Genomic DNA, 20,645 nt, shown 5'->3' with positions numbered 1-20,645 from the left:
AAGTTTTGAAATAAGACAGAAGGAACATGTAGGGGATGTCAATCATAATAGAATCATCACATCTGGTTTAGCACATCATTTCTCAACATCAAATCACGTTATAGATTGGAAAAACAGTTCTATGCCTTACATCGAGAATGACTACAGATACAGAACTTTAAAAGAAGCAGCTGTGGTATTACGCACAGGCAATAATTTAAATAGAAATCAGGGCATTGTTCTTAAAGACATATGGAAAAATCTCATCATCTCTCTCTCAGTTCAACAGAATTACAATATGGAAACAACTACAAAACACGTGGTCATGTACCGGTATCTGACTGAAGCCTTCGAACACATGCACGCCTTCAAACAGAATGATCAAATGTAACGGCCTAACAGTTACTAAAGTGTATGTTTTTTGAAATGTAACTCAATGCATTTGTTTTCACACCAGTTCAGCCTTGAAAATGCTAGACAGTGGCTAGTGAAACTTGTTGGCTCTTTGTATATATATTTTATCATTTATCTTCTGGTCTTTTAATAAAAAAAGTTATTTATTGAAGCCATTTGTTGTACGGTTTTTGAGTTTGATGAGCTGTTCACTTAATGATTGCAACGAAAATAAATACAGGTGTGCGCACGCGCAGTTGAATGTTAGATTTAATTTGTGTTAGCGGTATATTTTTAAGGCTGACAATTTATTTGAGGGGAAAAAACGAACTAAGCTGTGTGCATATTTTTCTTCAGGAGGATATTATACTCAGAAATAAAATCATTAACGATGGCTAACTATATAAAAAGTGTGTGTATGTGTATATATATATATATATATATATATATATATATATATATATATATATATATATATATTGAAAATATCACAACGATTGTAACATTATAATGTTAAAATTTTAAATATGTATGCTTAACTTCTAAATTAATAAAATATTTTGAGTATATGAAAATTCTATTTTAAATATTTTAATTAAAATATAAGTTGCATTATTATTTCAAAGAAAAAAAAAGCATTTTAACATCCCATCCTTTTCAAAATATATACAACATCGAGAAAAATTCAGTTCTCATTCGTGAGACGTTCCACACCTTCCTGTGGCTTTTATCTGGAGCATACCCGTAACCAGGCGATATCCAATGATTTCCATTCACAATCCAATTGTGAGGCGTTGCCTGTTTTTGTCTTTTGAACTAAAACATCAGTTGCCGTTAGCTATAACTAGAGCAATGTTTTCCTGCCCATGCATTCACACACCGGTTAGCTACAATGTTATGCGCTCTGGCTGTGTTCAGTTTTCTTTTTAAAGCTCCAGACTGACAAAACCATGCAAAAGAGTTTATTATAATTTCTAGCCAATTTTCATCGTAGCCAGTATAAACAAGGAAATTGCCAATTCGGGAATTAAACCATTTTTTCGGTATTTAGATTTCTTACGGTATTTAATTCGGATTATTTCGATGAAATATACTGATAACTTATATTAGAAAATAGCTTGGAAATATCCTTTGGGAAAATGAAAGAGAGAAATATGATCACAAAAACTTCGAAATTACAAGAAGATATTGTTAGTTTGGTTAAAGAATTGGTCTATTGCTTGTGTGAACAATATTCGCCCATAATGGCGTATCAGATGTGTGTAGTCATAAAAACGCAATTTTTAAACTGACGTCTACTTCAGAAGTTATTGTAATCCTGCATTCTTTCGTGATTACATATTCATTAGTTGTTTGCCATGCAATTTTAAATATACAGTCTATAGCAATCGTATAGTTTCTCTCACGCTTGTCCGCTTCTAATGTTCTGCAGTGTGTGCTGGAGGGTGAAATGATTTTTTTTTTGTTAAACTGCCAACGCAGTACCTATTATGATTTTTTCTCTATATGCAAAAGCATGAATTTATGAAAAGCATCGCCTCTTTAGATAAACAAGTATTTTATCGCGAATATTGACAGAGAAATCGCATCCTGTTTTTAGTTCGTTGCCCGTAGGCTTGTCTGGTTTGAATAGAATTTTAAACAAGATGATAATTCCATATAACTCACGCTTGGGATTTATTTCAGAGCGGTTTTATGTACTGTAAGTCACTGTATTTTCGGTTCTTTTGAATATGAAATCGCTCGCATGTTAGCATCGTTACACAGAATAATTCAGTCGAGCTAAAATGAAGTCAATTCAGAAACATTAGTTGGATTAGATTTCTAGATTTTGTCATAACGCCAACTTTTAAATTGCATCTGACAAAGGAGTTATTTCTGGTTTTATAACATCAAAAGCTGCCATTATTACGAATATAGGCGTTAACAAGAAAATGAGAGGTACGGAAGTGTTTGCAAGTCCGAAACTACTGATTTGGATCCGAGTACAAAGGCGTAAAAAAAAGGAGCTGAGCCCCCCCCCCTCAAAAAAGACATTATTGCGAATTTATATTAAAAAAGAAATTCAAAATCTTGCTAAATGTTCACATTTAAAAAGTGATGTTTCGTTATCTTAGGCCAAGCAGGCTCTGTTTTATGTGGTTCACACCCACGAAAGGTTTTTATTAAAACCTACAGTACATCAACTAAGGATTCTTATATATTTTTTAATTTTTTGCTATTTTTGTATTTGTTTTTATTTGTTTTTATACAATTTGGAAACTCTGCTCTAGAGAACAAACAACTTTCAAGCCACTTCCTGGGGTCGCACACCGGGCAATGAAATTCATCTCCCACCTGTCTACAATTATGCAGTAATGTATTATAGAGTGCACATCTAAAAAGTGCCAGTGGCTGTTGTTCATATTTATTTGCAGTAAAAAATCAGCTATTAATTCAAATATCAAAGTTAATAAAAAAAGCTTAGTTTTTTTTTAACATATGGTACAGCCCTTTCTTCAGTCGAATACACTTCTCTATAGAGTAGTTTAGGGATACAACGTTTACTTAAAAATTTGCACCCCAATAGTCGATTATATTATATGTGTCATCTATAAAAGTATCACCTTCAGCAAATCTTACAAAATAGACGATAGCTCGTCGTGATACGAAATTGCCTAAGCCATAGTTAAAGATCGTTACCCAATTCTCTCTAATCTACTAGTTCAATATTAAGCAAATTCATTACTTTAATGTTGAAAGGAATACTAACATATTATGATTTACATGAAAAATATGTATTTTTGGATAACACTTTTGGATAACAAAACAAAATTAGTATTAACTATTCTGTTCAACAAACGTGTCGCTGTTGTCGAACGGTATTATATGATTCCTGTATTCCATCTGCTCCTTTATCCTAAAACCAGAAGTGATCACGAGTCGCATGCGAAGATTAAGTATCATTATTTGTCGTATTCTAATAATGTTTATTTTTTATTTGTGGATGAATTTTACGTTGTATAGTAATAATTCGCTGAGTAGAAACATGAGAAAATATTTTCATGTATTTAAAGTGTGCACACAGAGATCATGAATCATAAATACTGAAATACAATTCCTGGCGTTATCCCACATATTTTTCTCTGGTATAAAGAACTAGGATGAATTTGAAGACCACACTTCCTCAGTCTATCCTCATATGCACAAATCTATAGGCCAGCTAACTTGGTTACTCAGCTTCTTTCTCTCATTCAAGCATCTATCTCTTTGTACCCAGTATAAATATCATCCACCCGCATTGTGGTAGAGTTTGAACTTAAAAGACCCTCCCTATACCACCAGATAGTCATCTTCTGCCAAAAATCATTCCTTATGGAAAGATTCTATTTCGCGTCATCTAGGTGCTAAAGATTCAAACGTATTTAAGGATCTCTGAATTCAATTCTTACACTACACCACCCAGACAAACTTGTTTGCGTATTTCCCAGAAGTAGAAAGTCATTATGAGCACAGAATTATATTCTTTTTGTCAATATAAATATCGACAAAACTTATTCTGCAGATTCTGAATTTGAAAAAAATATTAGAAAGTTAGGAAATCATTCTCTACTATGCTCCTTGATGTTTCTTATGTCCCGTCTTGAGCTCATGATTCATATATTTTAATTGAACATTGTTACTGCTAAACTGTATGCATGTTTTCTTTTAATTATATAAAGTTACTGTACCTCGAAAAATGTACACTCTTTCCCAGCAGCGCCCACGTGGTATGATACATACAACCATGTTTCTGACGTGTTCATACTCAGCGTATCATTTTACATTGTTTTAATTTTGATGCTGTCTGCTGCAACTAATGTCTCTCTCGACGGAGATCAATATACTACACAAAATATTCTCTATAAAAAACGAAACAATGTAACCCTTTCTTCAAAAAAATTTTTTTTTGTTTTAAAAAAAAGAGGCCAAATACAACCATTACTTCAACTTATTTTTCTAGATTATTTCATTCCTGTTTCTTCCTACCTTCTCATCCGTCCCTTAGGACTGTAGAGTCCACTAATGAGGGGTTTATGAAGAATTAATGCAGCCGTCTCGTCACTCGCGTACTGCATCCCCCCCCCCCCATCCCGAGGGCAAGTATTCATAACTGTAGATCGGTGTGTGTGCGTTCTCGGGATCGGTTTGCTAGTTCTGAGGGAAGAAAAACCCTCCAAACCTCCCCCCCCCGTAGCAGACTTGTAACTCACCTTTAGTCGAAAGCGACCAGATAGGTTCCTTACATCATGGACGGGAATCGAACCCAGGATTTTCCGATCAAAGGGCTTCGTCTATACCGACTGAGCTACGGAGGCTCTCATTCCTATTTATCATGCAAATATCAACAAGTAATTGATTTCCGTTTCTGAGTGGGGGGGGGGATCCGATTCTAGACGACTTCATATAGTGCATTCTTTCAAAGCCAACACACAAAGAATAGACGATACAGTTGGAAGAAAATGACTCCATATCCTCACTTAGACACGTAAATAGAGATGAACGGATCGCACAATGCAAATCTTCGTTGGTAGAGAGGAAGCAGATGAACCTCTGAATGGGTACCACTCGACTAAGAACATAAGAAGAGTGCAAAGAATCCTATGTATTCATCAATGGATGAATATAAAAACACATTTGGGAGAACCTTGACCAACGGTGGTATTAGATTAATGATAACTCCAGAAAAAAATGATCAACATTTCATCACATTTTTCTACTTTCTTTATTGCTTATTTGGTTTGATTTATATGAATTAGGACCTTCACCATTCTTCTCTCCAATCTGAATTGGAATTTCAAACTGCCCTTAAACGAGGCAAATGCGATAGCGAATTGATATTCATTCGTTCGTGCGTGTTGAGGTGCTGCATATAATTGGCTTATAGTAGACGGCATACGTCTACTATGGCGATTGTTATTATTCGTCAACTTCTTGTCATGCACATACTGGCCACTGAATTAGAAACCTTTATACAGATGTACATAAATGTCACGTACGCAGTGTATATGCAAAATATTTCGTCACCGAATAGATGTCTAGAAAACCTGGTGTTCACCAGGTTTTCTAGACATCTATTTAAGAATGTTGCTGGCTAGTAATCGTCAATGGTTGATTACAATGGGAAAAACAAAAGATTTTTCAGAGTTCGATAAAGAGCTTATTGTGCAATCTGGCTGGAACCACGATTTTGAAAAGGGCAGAGCTGACTGATTTCTGAAAAGGTGAGATTTTTCCGAGTGTTTAACCCGTGTAAAAACAACCCACATTGCTTATCTAAGAGGCATAAACGTGGTCCTAAGACAGTCTGCCAGGAACGAGATCGCTGTCGTCTCTAAGGAGGAGTCTTGTGCGAACAAGCAGAACTTCCTTGTGCAGCAGTTGACTGAAGCATTTAATGAAGGATATTCCCTACCCATATCTCACCGAATTATGCGCAAGGAATTGAAGATGATTAGTAATGGCAGTCGCATGCCTATACGCAAACCACTGTATTAAATAAATTTAATTCCGTGGCCGGTGTGTGTACTACGTAGTGTGTTCGAAATAAAGAAAAACGTTAACGGGTTCTGTATATACTATACGCAAGTATTATGACTAACATTTCTCAAGCGAGGATGTAAGAATGGACTAAATCGAGCCCATATATACGTATTCCATTTAGAATTATCAGTATACATATTCTAAAAGGCATTCATATTAAAGTAATGGATTTCAAGTAAACAGCAGGGGTAATTTGATAGAAACTTGTCCTGTGTTGCTATCACAGAGTTAAAAATTATTGTTTTTATAAGAAATGTTTAGAAATATTTGATTGTTTTCATCTCGGAGATTTTTAGTCTGGATAAATGCTAGATAATCATTTTTAGAATGCAGTAAAATTTTGACTTTTTTCTTGTACATTTGTTGTTGGATAAATCGACACAAGGTCAGATTTCCATGATGTATTACACCATCGGCCGTTTATTGTATTATAATTTCACTTTGGTTCCGTTACTTAGTAGCAGCAGAAAAAAAAATCATCTGACGCCTTTTATTCCCGTATAGGGAGTAGGCGAGAAAGTTTTAGTCCTGTCTAACTTTTGGAGACTGAATGGGCAGTTCAATCTCCACTGGTACCCAATCCGAGATAGTTGGCCCAAGGCTATCAATAATTAAGCGGCACGCAGTGAAGAGAGACGGCTCAACAATTGCCGCCATCTCGTAGTCCCTAACCCTCACACAATATATTTAAGGTCTGAAATAATGTGGGTTCTATGATCGATTTTCTTGAGTTTACGGGACGAAAAACCAGAGTTTCCGGGAGGAAAAAACCCGCTTGCCCGTGACAGAGATAGACTAACTCGGGAACCGGTCGAAAAAAAGGCTTAGAAAATTTTCGTCTAGTCGCCGACTAGACGAAAAGTCTTCCTTCGTGCGGTCAACCACTGTGGTATGCAAACGTCACATTCACTGAGCTACACAGGCTCTCTATTAGTATCAGTAGAGGTGAGTCATTTTTTTTATCGTATTGCAAAATGAATAATAAATTTGTGACAACTTTTAAATCTTTTGTGACCATTGCAAATAGTAAATGAATAATAATTTAATTTTTGGGATATTGAATAGAGTAGGCAATTATTTCGGTTGCTAATACGGAATTACATAAATCAGTTTCTTATGTTGTAGAATGATGTGATCATATGTATTCGATACTCGGAACAACGTGAGGATATTTAATCGTTATATATCTTCAACAAAGATCTATTTTTTAAAATTTTAATTAAAAATCCTTACCTACAACATCTAGGTATCCAACTTGACTCTTCATTGGTTGAGTATTTATTTGGCACATGTAATATCCACTGTCTTCGGGTTGTACGTTCTTAATCTGAAGAAACCAAGAACGATATTCCTGGTGGGACACTCCGACCCTTTGATTTCTGGTAATAACGTGCGTATGAATTGTCAATAGGGTTTGTTTGTCAACATGTATCCAGGCCACCTAAATAAAATGACAAAGAATTTTAAAATTATACTTTCATATTTAACGGAAATGCTTCACATTTAGCTTATTATAAAATGAATATTTCCACTAGATGGCGTCAGTCAGATGGTTACTTCCGTACAGTATTTTTATTCATAATACAGTTAAATATTTACTGTTAGATATTTTTAGATAAAAAAGAATATAACTTCTTGTGAAATATCATACTCCTTTAATCAAAGTAAAATAAATTGAAATCAATAAAATTCCATATGGTATTATAAAAATGCTATTTATTTTTTTTATATACAAGAAAATTAATTTTACAATCAAGAGTTAGGTGTTAAGTAGTACTGATAAAAGTTGCTTGCAGTGATAAGAAGGAAAAGAGGTTTTTTATTTTAACTTTCGTAATTATATCCAAAGTAATGAAGTCGTCGTTGCATAAATCTTTATTTGTTAATATCAGAAATTATGCTATCAAGCATAATTTAAGTGGGTTGAAACATCATTCAGTGCATGGACTATTCTGTTCTGACTATTCTGTTTTGTATTAAAATAACAAAGCTTGTTTTAATGTGCTTTTAATTGAATTTATATCAATAAAATATGACACCGGTCTGTTATTTGCTTTGAGTGTTCGTTGGCACAGTCATATAATCTTAGTCAATGGAGAAGCTGATTATATTAAAATGTCTGAATATTAAAGAAATGATTTATTTAAATCGTTTAAATATTAAAATGCATTTTATCATAATGAATTTCGTGACTCAGTCTGTGACGAAAGCATTTAATTTACGAGGCTTTTTTTTTCCCGCCAGTGAATATCTTGTGTGTCTAGCAGAACTTTTGTAAGAAACCAATACATTTTTTTCAGCATGCAGACGTACTGGAAGTTAAAATGCTGCTAGGGGAAAATACGACTGAATAAGTAAGTCACATATTCACTGTGTGCTTTAGGGTTGTGGAGTATTTCTTTCAGTTTAGTTTTTTTTTAATATATGTATGTATGTATATATATATATATATATATATATATATATATATATATATACATACATACTGATCCGATAAACATCATGAGCTCGACTATCTTAGTCCCAATAGTCTTCCATTCTCCATTTCTTATATTTTAAAGAATACGTAGAAATATTAATAGTTGATTTTTGTCATATTCTTACTTTAGTACTGTTGTTCTTTTATTTTTTTTCCTTTTAAGAAGGTACATCAGGCACCCAATTTTTACTGGCAGTCTGGCTGTTTGATCACCGTTACATGATACGATTGGAATGATTTATATATTCATTTGTTGGAAATACAAACAACCTTCTTTGGGTTCGAGTCATGCAGCGTAGTGAGAATCGATCAATTCCGTTCTGCTTCTAGTAATTTACAGCAGTGTCTGCTGTCTCACTAGTGTCAAATTAAGTTGAAAGAGGGATGTGCAACATAGGGTACAGATTTCCCCATCGTCTAGACCACAAATTCAGCGTTTTTGTTTTTGTTCAAATTACCATAGTCAGGCTGTAGTGGCCACCACTCACTAAGGAAGATATTTCTGCATGTAGTTTTGTCCTCGAGTGAATCTGCTATATTTGCATTCTTTCGCAGTTAAATTGCAGCGCATACTTGGAAAACCGAGTACAATCTATGTAAAAGTGATCATATTATAGGAAACCGTGATTCCTAGTGTTTTCTTTTTTCGGGCCTTGTAACTCGAAATTTACAATCCCTTTACTTAGTATTATGCGCTCTTTCGTTTATCCCCCTTTTTTTCAGAAATTTCTCTTTATTCATCTTAAATGTATGGATATAACTAAACATAAAAGCTTTGACTTGTTGAGATTTATAACAGGAATGGTTATATATATATACACACACACACTTTTAGTAGACTAGATTTTTTATATTTTTTATTATTCTTTGAAGTTTGAGGTTGTGCCTTCTGTAAAATGTAAATCACTTGCATTTTTATGTGCTGTTTGTTACATGGAGTAAATTGCGTGTTTGTATAAGAGAAGCAGACTACATTAATCTGTCCAAGGCTCACAGTTACGACTTGGTTTAATTCTTTTTCTTTCTTAACCCTCCCTCTTTTACCTTTTTTGAGGTGTCGAGCTGTGGCGGCAGTTGAAAAGTTTAAGTGGGGGTGCTGCATATACAAACTAATAAAAATTAAAAAAAAAATTTTTTCTTAATCAGTAACCAATTTATTAATAAATAAATTTACATATTAAAAATTGCTTTTTTAAAATTATTTCACCCTCACCACGAACAAACACCAATAATAAAAGTTTCGTATCTCACAAAAATAACGCGCAAGCATACAATACACTGCCGAAACGAGCAGTGTCAGAATGACTTGTAACATGCAATCACAAGCGCAAACGATTATCGGCGAGACTGGCTGCTATTGGTCGAACGTAATAATATCAACACTGATCAATAATATCAACTTAGATCGCAGTGCATTTGTTTCGTAATCTAAAGTGTTAATCGAACAATTCCAATTATTAACTATTCAATCAATGTGAAAATATAAGCTGTAACCTTCAACATGTTGTAAGCATTGTTATTATTTATAAACACAAACAACATTTAATTTTTTCATTTTTTTCCTTGGGGGTATTGCAGTGTCGCGGTGCTTATGTACGAGCCGCCACTGGTGTCGAGGTACTATTGCAACCGCAACCGTACTCGAGGATAAGGTGGTTAGCCCTATGCCTCCCAGTGTTTCCTTGCTATGTCTGTAGATGCGTGTGCTCACGGGGCCGGTTTTGCCTATTCTAGGGGACGAAACACCCAAATTTCCGCGTGAAGAAACCCCCCTACCTCCGTATGAGACCGTTAACTACCTTTCATCGAAAGAGACCAGATAAAGGTTCCTCACATCACTGACGGAATCGAACCCAGGTCTTTCCGACCAAAGGATTTCGTCTATACCGACTGACAGAATAAATTTAACTCCTTCCGAGATAGTAAATATAACACCCCCTAAAGATAATTAGTTGATGCCTCTTTGTATATATATTTTTCTCTTTTTCCAATTACTCGCATGAAACATTTCATGATATACATGGAGAGAAACAAGCGGCTGTTTCTTTCTTGAGGACGCTTCCAGCTCAGATTTAAATATGAACTAATTCTTGGAAATGGCAGGTTATATGTTTCAGTAATTATTGCATCCTACTTCATTGTCTTGAGTGGTTTATAATACCTTCCAAAGCAACTGTCTGTGAGAATCCTATAATTTTGTTAGTGTATATTCTTCGCCAGCATTACGTATTTTATGTATAAAAAGCTACTTCTGAAGATCTAAAACAATGCATCCGTTGAGAATGGCTAACTCATGCTTCCTTCTTAGAGTTCTTATAAAGATTCTTAGAATCCAAGACTGAATTCGAACAGATGAGCAAAACGTCGCGACTTTTCGGTGCCCCGCAAGTCCTCTTAACCCACTTGATCTTAAATTCTTGTAATGTTTAAATAATGCTCGATGTATGATAACTCCAAAGTAATATTTCCGGAACATAAGTGTGTGTGTGTGTGTGTGTTGTATCGATTTAACAATAGATTATTTGCATTTTATCTTTTCCGCAGGGCAGTAGTAATTCAGGCCTTGCATGTTAATCCCAGTTTCAATACTGTAATGAGGAAGTAGAATCACTCTTACTTCAGACAAGAACTTTGAGCAATAATGATTTCATATAATTAAATCGATTCCATTTAAATTAAAATTGAGTGGTATAATACTCCGACTATTGCTGTTATGTGGAGTACTTCAACAACGTGAATTATACTGCATTTAGTCTTCTATCACACTACTTAAGTCAATTTAATTTTTCTGTTTAAGTTCAAAGGATTAAACACAAGTGGACTCTCCGACTTTTATTTGCATATATTTCTAGACAACTGGTCGTTAATTTTTTCCACACTTAGAAGTTTATATTTCTGATAAAGCTATAGTAACGAGGTTTAAGGCTCAAACTTGGTATATACATAGTGCAGTGGCGAAGACATCACAAGAAACACCAGGGCAGAATTCCTTTAAGGACATAGAGAACAGTTACATTTCTTTCCAAATGGAGCTAAGCATATATATTAATTAATATATATATATATATATATATATATATATATATTAGCAAAAGGTACTTAATCTTCTTATCTAGCGCAATGTTTTCTAGATATTAATAAATTGATTTCTTCATCAAAACCAAACATTATTTTTTTAAATGTAACTTGATATTTATATGAATCTTTTACGAATTTTGGTTTTTTTATGAATCTCAGTAACTAATATTTGAAGCTTTACTTCAAGGTTGCTTAAGAATAGAAAAGGAAATCTAATCAGTTCCAACCATAATCTCTCAGAAGTAAATTTAGCAACCATAGATCTTTCATAATTTTTTCCACTCAAGATTTGTATAAATTAACTCTTTTGTGAGGAACAAGTGCTATTTATCAATGCACGTTCTAACATGACGTTTCATCCATTACAGTGGTATTTTCAAGAGTTATAATATAATTTAGAGCATCCGTAGAACTACTACACACTGAACTAAGAATGTATTAACCATGTATCGGTGAGAATTGCTGTTAAAGCATTGTTGCTATACAGTTAATCTACTGGAGAAAGAAAAATCATAATACCATTCCAGATTCACTGTACAACAGTTACGTCTGGTTTTACATATTAATGAGCTATCTTTCTTTATATTTGTATCTTTTGTTTATATTTAGTTTTCTCATGTGTAATATAAGTGGACCATTCTGACTGACAGAAAGGCAATGAAATTATTTCACGTAGGAGATAAAGCAATGATTTCAGAAAGAACATCTAACATACCCGGTAGTCTCCAAGATTGTCAACCACGCACTTTAATATTGCATCTCTACCAGCTATTGTTGTTAGACTGGACACTTGTGTAGCAAATTCGGGCTCATCAGAATCGGCAATCACTGCAATAAATAGAAAACTTTAAAAACAGTAATGCAGTTAACGTCTAAGTGGTATGAATAAGAAACTCAATGTTAATTAGAATTATTATACAACTTTAATGTAAATTGGAAAGCGTAACTTTGATACAGCATCCTTTAAAGTAAATATTGTACTGTGTAGCCCCGAAAATTAGCCGTCTGTATGTGCACCTGTTCATTGTGTAAGGGACTTCCTGTGGTGATACTGGCCTTTTACTGTTTTCATCTTTGTCTATTTTATTTCCGTATTCTTCACTCTACTCCTCCTGAGTCTTATTTTACTGTTCTATTTTACAGACCGCCATCAAAGAGATCCAGTTCCATTCCACTGTGTTTGTAAACCCAGTGGCTTGGAATTGGATGCAGTGAAACTCGTAGACACCTGAAAAAGGAGATCCTGGTAGAATCGCACCACACTGACTCCTGCTTCGGCACAACGAGCGGTCCTGGATGGCTCGGCCAGGATTAGTTGGGTAATAGGCTTGCCTGGGAGAGTTAACGGTGTTGCAGCAAATCTCCTTCCCCATACGACGTTAGGGCCTCAGTCTTTCAATGATGCCAGAATAGCGTTCGGGTTAGCCCTAGCGTTCCATTTCTGAGCGGAGTCATTTTGCCGGGTAGTAGTCTGCGTCCATATTTGGCTCACTAGTTGGTGGGTGGGGGAAATCTCTCCACTGAATTTTACCTCCTTATGACAATGAGAAGGTAAAATTTATCTCAAGAATTTATCTGAAAAATCTATCTCTTACGGCAAGTTTATCAAGGGCCCCAACAAATCCTAACCCAGTACAGAAACCATTTGTACATCAGCCTACATATATGAATACGGATATAAACCTTATCTGTTCCGGTCTCATTTCAATATACTCATAATATCTTCTTTTGACATCTACCCGGTCTTTTCTTCCCCATTTGTTTATGTTTTATTAATTGTTTGCGATATCGAACGTTGGCCATTCGTTTTACCTGTTACACCCAGTTTTGTTATATTTGTTTAGCTTTTCTTCTATTGATTTTATTTTTAGTTCGTTTAAATTCTCTTTTTTTTGGTCTGTGTAATTTTCGGTTCTTCTCATAAATCTCATTGTACTTGTTTTTATTCTTTATCTTATTCCTTTATTGCCCACTTTTCGCTGCTATATAACAATGTAGGTACTACTGAAGTATTGCATATTTTCAAGCTTGTTTCTTTTTGTACAAGATTCTATAAAATTTTGTTTTTATTTTTTATACTGAAAGTAATTAAAAGTACTTCTGTTCTATTATTTTACTTCTAACTGGAGTTTGTCCACAAAATCCCATTGTTTTAGTTTTATCTATGGATATTTTGATTCCAAACTATTCCACTATAATATTTAAATTAATATATCTCTTCGTGAATTGTTCTTATCTGATATTATTACATGATCATCTACAAATAAATTATTTTATTATTTCGGGAAATTTCTATATCTAAATTATTTAGTGTTCCGCTTCATTAATATTTCATTAACATAAAAGAGTGTTGGAGATAGGACATCCCGTCTTATTGGCTTACAGATTGTTTTTCAGACATTTTTTTTCATTTATTTTTATTTCACTATAATAAAATATTAAGTATATTTATTCTTTCTGATATATCAAGAACTATGTATTTTTACTTTATCGAATTCTTTTTCATAATTTATGAAAGTAAATGAGTTTCAAAATTAAATTCTCTTGTTTTCTGTATACGTAGTTTTAAACAAAAAAAAAAAGCTACGTCCATTATAGAGTTACCTTTTTTTAAATAAATCTTGACATCCTAATAATATTTTTTCACTGTATATTTTTAGTTTTCCATGAATTATTCTGCTATATATTTTGTAGTATGTATTCAACAAATTAATACCTCTGTAATTAGCAGATTTTATTTTATCTCCTTTTTAAATATAAGTATTACTATATTTCATTCCATTCTGTTGTCACTATTTGTATATATATTTTATTTAAGAATTTTTAATCACAATGAAATATTTTTCCAGCAAATTTCTTCTGCTAAATAACATTATTGGACTTAGGTTGCCCTTTAATTCTTTCATTGTTATATCATCTAAATCACCGTTCCCAAACTGTAGGGCGCGTCCCCCTTGGGGCCGTAGGTTTTATTGAGGGAGGCGTGAAATAATGAAAACCAATTGAAAATGTTTTAAGACTAAGTAGATTTTTTTATCTTAAAAGAAACGTATTTAATTTTTATTATTCATTATTTCTTTTTTGTTATTTTTTATATTTAATGGAAAAAAATCATTTTATATAAAAATATGAGATAATGTGCCATGTCAAATGTGTATGTAAGATGCTAAAATGTAATATTTGCATTTGATTTTTGCAATATTCGCTGTGTATGTTTTGTATTCAATATAAATACAATAAATGTTATAATAATATATGTCTATACGATTTTTTTTGGAGGGGGGCCATTAAATAATTTAATTTTTCCAAAGGGGGCCCTGACATCCAGAAGTTTGGGAAGCACTGATCTAAATCATTTTGTAAATTTTCGGTGTAATTTTTATTTTGTATATGGGTCTTATTTTGTATATATCATTTTCTAGGTGTGATACAAATGTTTCTCTGTGCCTCTTTCTGGTTTCTCTTTTGGCTTTTGCTCGTCTTTTTTAACATTCAATTTCGTCGTCTTGTTTTTTTTTACCACTTAACCATCTTTTGGAGGCTGGCATTTTATTTCAAACTGTTCAATGATATAAAACTGCATTTTATATCATTGTGCAATATATAATTTTTATTTTTATGATATTTTTGGTTCGTAGATTTTCATATGCCGTCGATGTAATAATTTCTATCATATTATTCCATTCTTTCTCAATGTCTTCATTTTATTGTATTTTTTAAAAATAGTTATTAATCCTTCAGCAAAAAAAAAAAAACATCGTAGACATCTTCGTCTGCAAATACTCTTTTCTGATTACTCATTCAACAGGTGTACGCCCTTTGTTATTCAGAAGAGTTAAGGAGGATTGTCAGATTCCTCAAACTCTGATAAAATAAAAAACTCCGTGCATTGAAGCATCTTGTCCGCGACAGTCGTGGGAGGAATACTTGTCAATACCTCTAACGGTAACTCCCCAGAAAACAGAACTTTTCTCGAGGAGTAATATCTGAATCAGTCTATCTCATACGTAGGATGTTATCCTACGACAGTCCAGAAAGATTATCCTCATATTTAACATCCAAAAGCCCTCTGGAACTGAAAGCAGGGGAATCACAACTGCCCTCTCGGGCTCTACATCCCGAACCCTTCACTTTGCTTTAAATTTGATAACTATGGCATGCTCAGAGTGTCGTGGCTCTGTCTTCGAGACGATAGTAAAAAAGCATGAGAATACAGACTAATCGCAAAACACTAAAATGTACTAATTGCGAGGCAGAACACGTCTCTTAATCCAGAACATGACAAAGGTAAAATGGTGAAAAATATTCAAAAGAATCTGGGTGCAACATGTCAGAACAAGAGGTAAAGATGAACTGAAAAATTTTCAGCATCTACTGTTAAACCATCTTACACTGAGAACGCAACAATATAGAAAGTGTCAGATGGGACATGTCTGTTCCACCTTATCAGAAATGCATCATCATTGAACGGTATACTATTAGTCTCCACAAAGCGAATTAGGGAAAAAATGAATATAGCTTAACGCATTAAAAAATAGAAATGATTTCATTTGTATCAAGACTCGCCAGTTAGAATTATTTGACGTCTTGCAAATTTTTACTCAGGAGGAAAATATTGACATTAGCCTTCCACAATTCCCCGAACAGAGAAAATAACAGACTGAAAAAAAAACCCTACTACACCGAATCCAGAAGAATTCACCAAAAATAAGTAATTATTGTTACAATGAAATTGTTATGAATTTCGCCAGAATATCGATGACATCAAGTCCTTCTAGAGAAATGTAAGCTAGTGTGCTTTTGTGTGCAAAACACATGCTTAAAGTCTATTAAAGATGCTATATTAGGGTAAGTTACCATTATCCACAAGACAAGATAGAGGAGGCACCTCCCAAAGAGAAGTTCCTGTCCTTGTAGTCAACTATATCCTATCCAAGTTCCTATCAATACTAACAGAGGGAGGAAGCTGGCATCCATTTCTCAGTAGAATTTCTTATTGCAATCTATTGCATCTACTCTGCCTGATAAAAGAAAAAAAGTATGCTGCCACCCTCGTAGCAGTAGATATGGTTACACATCATAACCATGGTTCATACGGGTATAAGAGAAAGCGCGTGGTCTTTGCAATCGTCATAGACAAACGTTAACAGTAAAAATGGGCCGTTCTTGAAGAGCTCAGTGACTTTCCGTGCACTATCACAGCATGCCACTTTTGCAAGTACTCAGTTAAGAAAATTTCTATCCTGCCCCAGTCAACTGTAAGTGATGTTATTATGAAATGGGAGCGCAGAGGAGCTGCAGCACAGTCCGACCTAGTAGGCCACATAAAACCACAAAGTGGGACACCGACTCTAGGTATAAAACTGATAACATTAATAGGACGGATCGCTTTCCTGATATCTATTTACATGAGCGATCATGTACTCAATTAGGTATGTTACAGTGGAAAATATAGCATCCTGACTGGTTCGCCTTCTCTTCTTTAACAGAATTTCATTCTGCAACAGTCAGGTTATCTCCTTTCAATGGCGCAGTGAACAGAGTTATAACAGCTGCAATACTTAACACTGCTAGAATGTTGAATGCACAGCAGTGAGGAAAATTCCGAAATGGGTTACTTCTTTCTAAATAGGTCGTTTAGGAATAGTATACGGCGCCGAGGACTTGTATTAATCATAAAAATCATTTAGTGTGTGTCATTCTCAAAATATCTGAATATAACTGCATACTTTTAACCCAACAGTGAAACATGAAACTTGCTAATAGATATTGATCGATTTGGATCTGCAACACAAACTTATGGTATTTAGGAATACTTTGTCTTGGTTTTGCTAAGAGAAACCTAGGAATAAATCCATGACCAGAACTTGTATAAGTAAGTTACTGTGTAATATTATAGTAAACATTATATTATTATAGTGTACATTGTTTTACTTTGCACAGCATATTTCAAACCTTAAAGTATATTTGGTTTCAGCGAAATGTAATATCCCATCACTATGCTGGACTTGCTAACAAGCATATTACACTTCATTTTGTACTTGTATAAGATGAAAGGAAATTAATATTGTCACTTTTATTTCGCCTACCACTTTCAGAAATATTTACTTTGTTTTGTGAATTAAAAGCAGTCTAATGATGTTTGCAATGAGATGATCAAGTAATTTATTACTTAATTTATACCTTCAACCAAACTTTGTTCACTTTCCCTGGAGGCAGGTAGAGGCTGTGACACACTGGTGAATAAAATGGAATGATATTAATGTGTCAGTTAAATAACAATTAGATGAAAGAGAAGAAACCGTCATTAAGCTTAAGATCCAGTCTGTTTTCTTTATAAATTAATGATTCAATAGACGCAACTCTTAGTGCTTAAGGGGCCAATTTTTCTAAAATTCTAGCATCAAATGTGCGATCATTGTTTGTACAAATATTATCTTGCTAAAGAAATTTCAATGGCAAATCCTCAAATGACATTTATTATTCATAATTACATGGAAAAAGTTTGTATTCTTTTTATCTATATTTAGTTACTCAATTTATTTCTTATTGTTCAATGATGCGTGGTCTTTCTTTGTTGTGATCAGTAAGATAAAACTGTTAGTTGGGATTATTCAGAAGGGTCATTTTCTCTCTCAAAAGTATACAGTTGTAATGAGGTTCTGCTGCGTACCATAAGCAACGAAGAACACAATGCACTAGATTTATGTGGCAGGTAGCTAGTAAGTACCAGATGCGTTTGGTAACACGGGTTTACCTTTTGTGAAAAGGAAGTAAAAGCATGGGAACAAAAATTAGATTTTGTTTCAAACACTACAGCTGTGGAGATGAGAATATTCGTCCAGTTATTCTATTTCTTTGGTTCAATTTCTGGGACAAGTTTTTAATAAATTCTCGCTAATTACTATTTGAAATAGCTTTAAGGCAAAGCTATAATTAAAAATGTGTGCTCTCTAGATGGCGCTACTGTGGATTTTGTAGTATAAAATGACTTTCATATTTTCATGTTAATTATAACAATTTAGTTACATAATGACTCTTTTAAAAATCCGTGCAGATTTTGCTACATGAACTGTAATAACTACCTTCAGCTAAATTGCCAATGAATAAAACTGCTTCCAAGTTATCGGGTTAGCTTGTAAATTATGTTTTACAAGTACGAAACGTCAGCAGACAAAGCAGAGAATAGTTTTAGATTCTTAGTTGCAAAACAGTTCGGTTCATAAGATTTCGACGTAGTTTATAAGATAAAAGTTTATTCGGTTGGATTAAGCATCAGTTGAGTTGACACGTACGGTGGCGTTGATTGTCTATTAGGTCTGGGAATGGTAATCAAATTTTCTCTCCGAGGAGAAATTTGCCATAAACTCGTGACCACAGAACTTCTGTTTGTAATAAGCTTTGTGCTGGCTTCCAATATTCTGTATTCTCCTTTCTCTTTCTTTCTAGTTTTTATTATTTCAGGCTTGCATTTTTATCAGAAAATAAGACGCGATTGCGCACTCGTTCGGGTAGACTAGACCACCATTCGACTGAGGTTTGGAAGTGCACTCGTGTGGTATTGAGCGACAAAGCACAGTGAGAGAGATACGTGATGGGTGATACTTAGGACTTTTGTGAGATTAAGGTTTCTACCCATCTGGAACAACACGATCCACAAGCATGCTGCGTTACGGAAAAAGAGCAAAATGATATATTTTGTTAGAAATACAAATGCTACAAGGAAAAAAAATTCCAAATCTTCGCTTTAGTAGCAGTGATTAGGAACCTATATGCGTTTATTTCAAAATTTCTATTGTTTTAATATGCTTAACCTTTCTGTTCACTTTACTTTTATTTTAAAATATTTAATATATTATGTATTTTATATTGATAGAATAACGGTTCATTGTTTTGTATGATTATTCTAAAATGCATTTTAGTTATTAATTTTATGATAGATTTCTAGTTTAGCACATATGAAAATAACATTATTTAAGCGCCCTCTACTGGCCAAGAATGAATTTGTTTTTACTTATACATTCATGCTGTAAATCTGTCCATTTGCGTAATTTTTCTGTTCACTTTATTTTAAATAAAATATATAATAATACTTTAAGTCTATACTGATGCATTTTAAATAAATGCTCAATATTGTATGATTATTTTAAATGCATTAACGTATTGATTTTCTAATCGATTGCTAGTAGCACATGAAAATAAACATTTTTTAGGCGCCCTCTACCAGCGAGAATGTTTACTTGTGTATTCCCGCTGTAAATATTCATTCGTAATACAAATGCACCATTATTTTATTATTTTTATTTTATTTATTTATTATTTTTTTTTTTTTGAGGAAATTATGCTAAGAATGAATTATAAATCTTTAAAGTATTTTAAAATCTTTAAAACGCTTCATTAAAATTTTTTGTTTAATTCTTTTAATCAAACAAAAAATTATATGCATATTCAGCATATATTGATCTAAAATATATTCAAATAACTAGAAAGAAGTTAAATTCTCCACATTCTTTATTATGGCAAAAATTATTAGTTTGACTTCACACTCAAATTACAAAAACCTAAAGTTAAATACATCTCTGAACTTGCAGAAATATCTGTTCTGGTGGAGTAACCTGTTCGATTTTATTGTTCATCATAGATATATGGGAACTCTTTATCGTGCACTTGTAACATAGAGTATTATTCCAAAAACTAAAAATATTTTTTGGCTTACTGTTTTTGTTAACCTCATTACCTATGCTCCGATCCTGCTAACATGGGAAAGTTGGCAGTTTTCGTCGAAAATAAATAGTAAAAGAATTCTGTGGTTGTGACGAGAGAGAGAGAGAGAGCAGGAAAAATACAAAACTACCGAGACCGACAATCCCTATACGCCATCCAACTCGCTTTCTTCAATGGTGGTGCAAGAATTTAAGGGGTGGGAGTAAAAAAAAAGTGTAGAAAGAAGCTTTGAGACCAAAGCGGGAAAGAATGCCTGGTGTTGCTCGCTACTGTAATATTTACAAGGTTGTTAGCATGAATTCACGGCGTTCGTACAAGACTGATTCTTGAAGTACTTGGGCAAAGAGCGCCGGCTATAAAAAGAGATACTGGAATAAAATAGTTTATAAAACAACTGTTGGTTTAAGTTAAGCTAGATCTTGTAAACACT

The 20,645-nt window shown here is 33.7% G+C and overlaps 1 protein-coding gene across 1 annotated transcript in view; it reads right to left on the bottom strand.

Moving 5' to 3' along the window:
- LOC150099759 (lachesin-like) overlaps positions 1-20,645 on the bottom strand; it is a 187,522-nt gene that overhangs the window by 78,120 nt on the left and 88,757 nt on the right. The window contains exons 2-3 of the mRNA XM_090403488.1: positions 12,207-12,319; positions 7,168-7,375 (exon numbers count right to left, since the gene is read on the bottom strand). Coding sequence (XP_090259614.1) covers positions 7,168-7,375; positions 12,207-12,319 — 321 coding nt within the window. The remainder of the gene's footprint in view (positions 1-7,167; positions 7,376-12,206; positions 12,320-20,645) is intronic.

This window comes from Typopeltis vanoorti, chromosome 14 (assembly GCF_054136105.1).
Source record: "Typopeltis vanoorti isolate ZY-2024b chromosome 14, IOZ_Tvanoo_1.0, whole genome shotgun sequence".
Classification (NCBI taxonomy): domain Eukaryota; kingdom Metazoa; phylum Arthropoda; class Arachnida; order Uropygi; family Thelyphonidae; genus Typopeltis; species Typopeltis vanoorti.
Note: the sequence above shows the minus strand (reverse complement) of the source record. Positions and strands in the feature narration are given on the sequence as shown.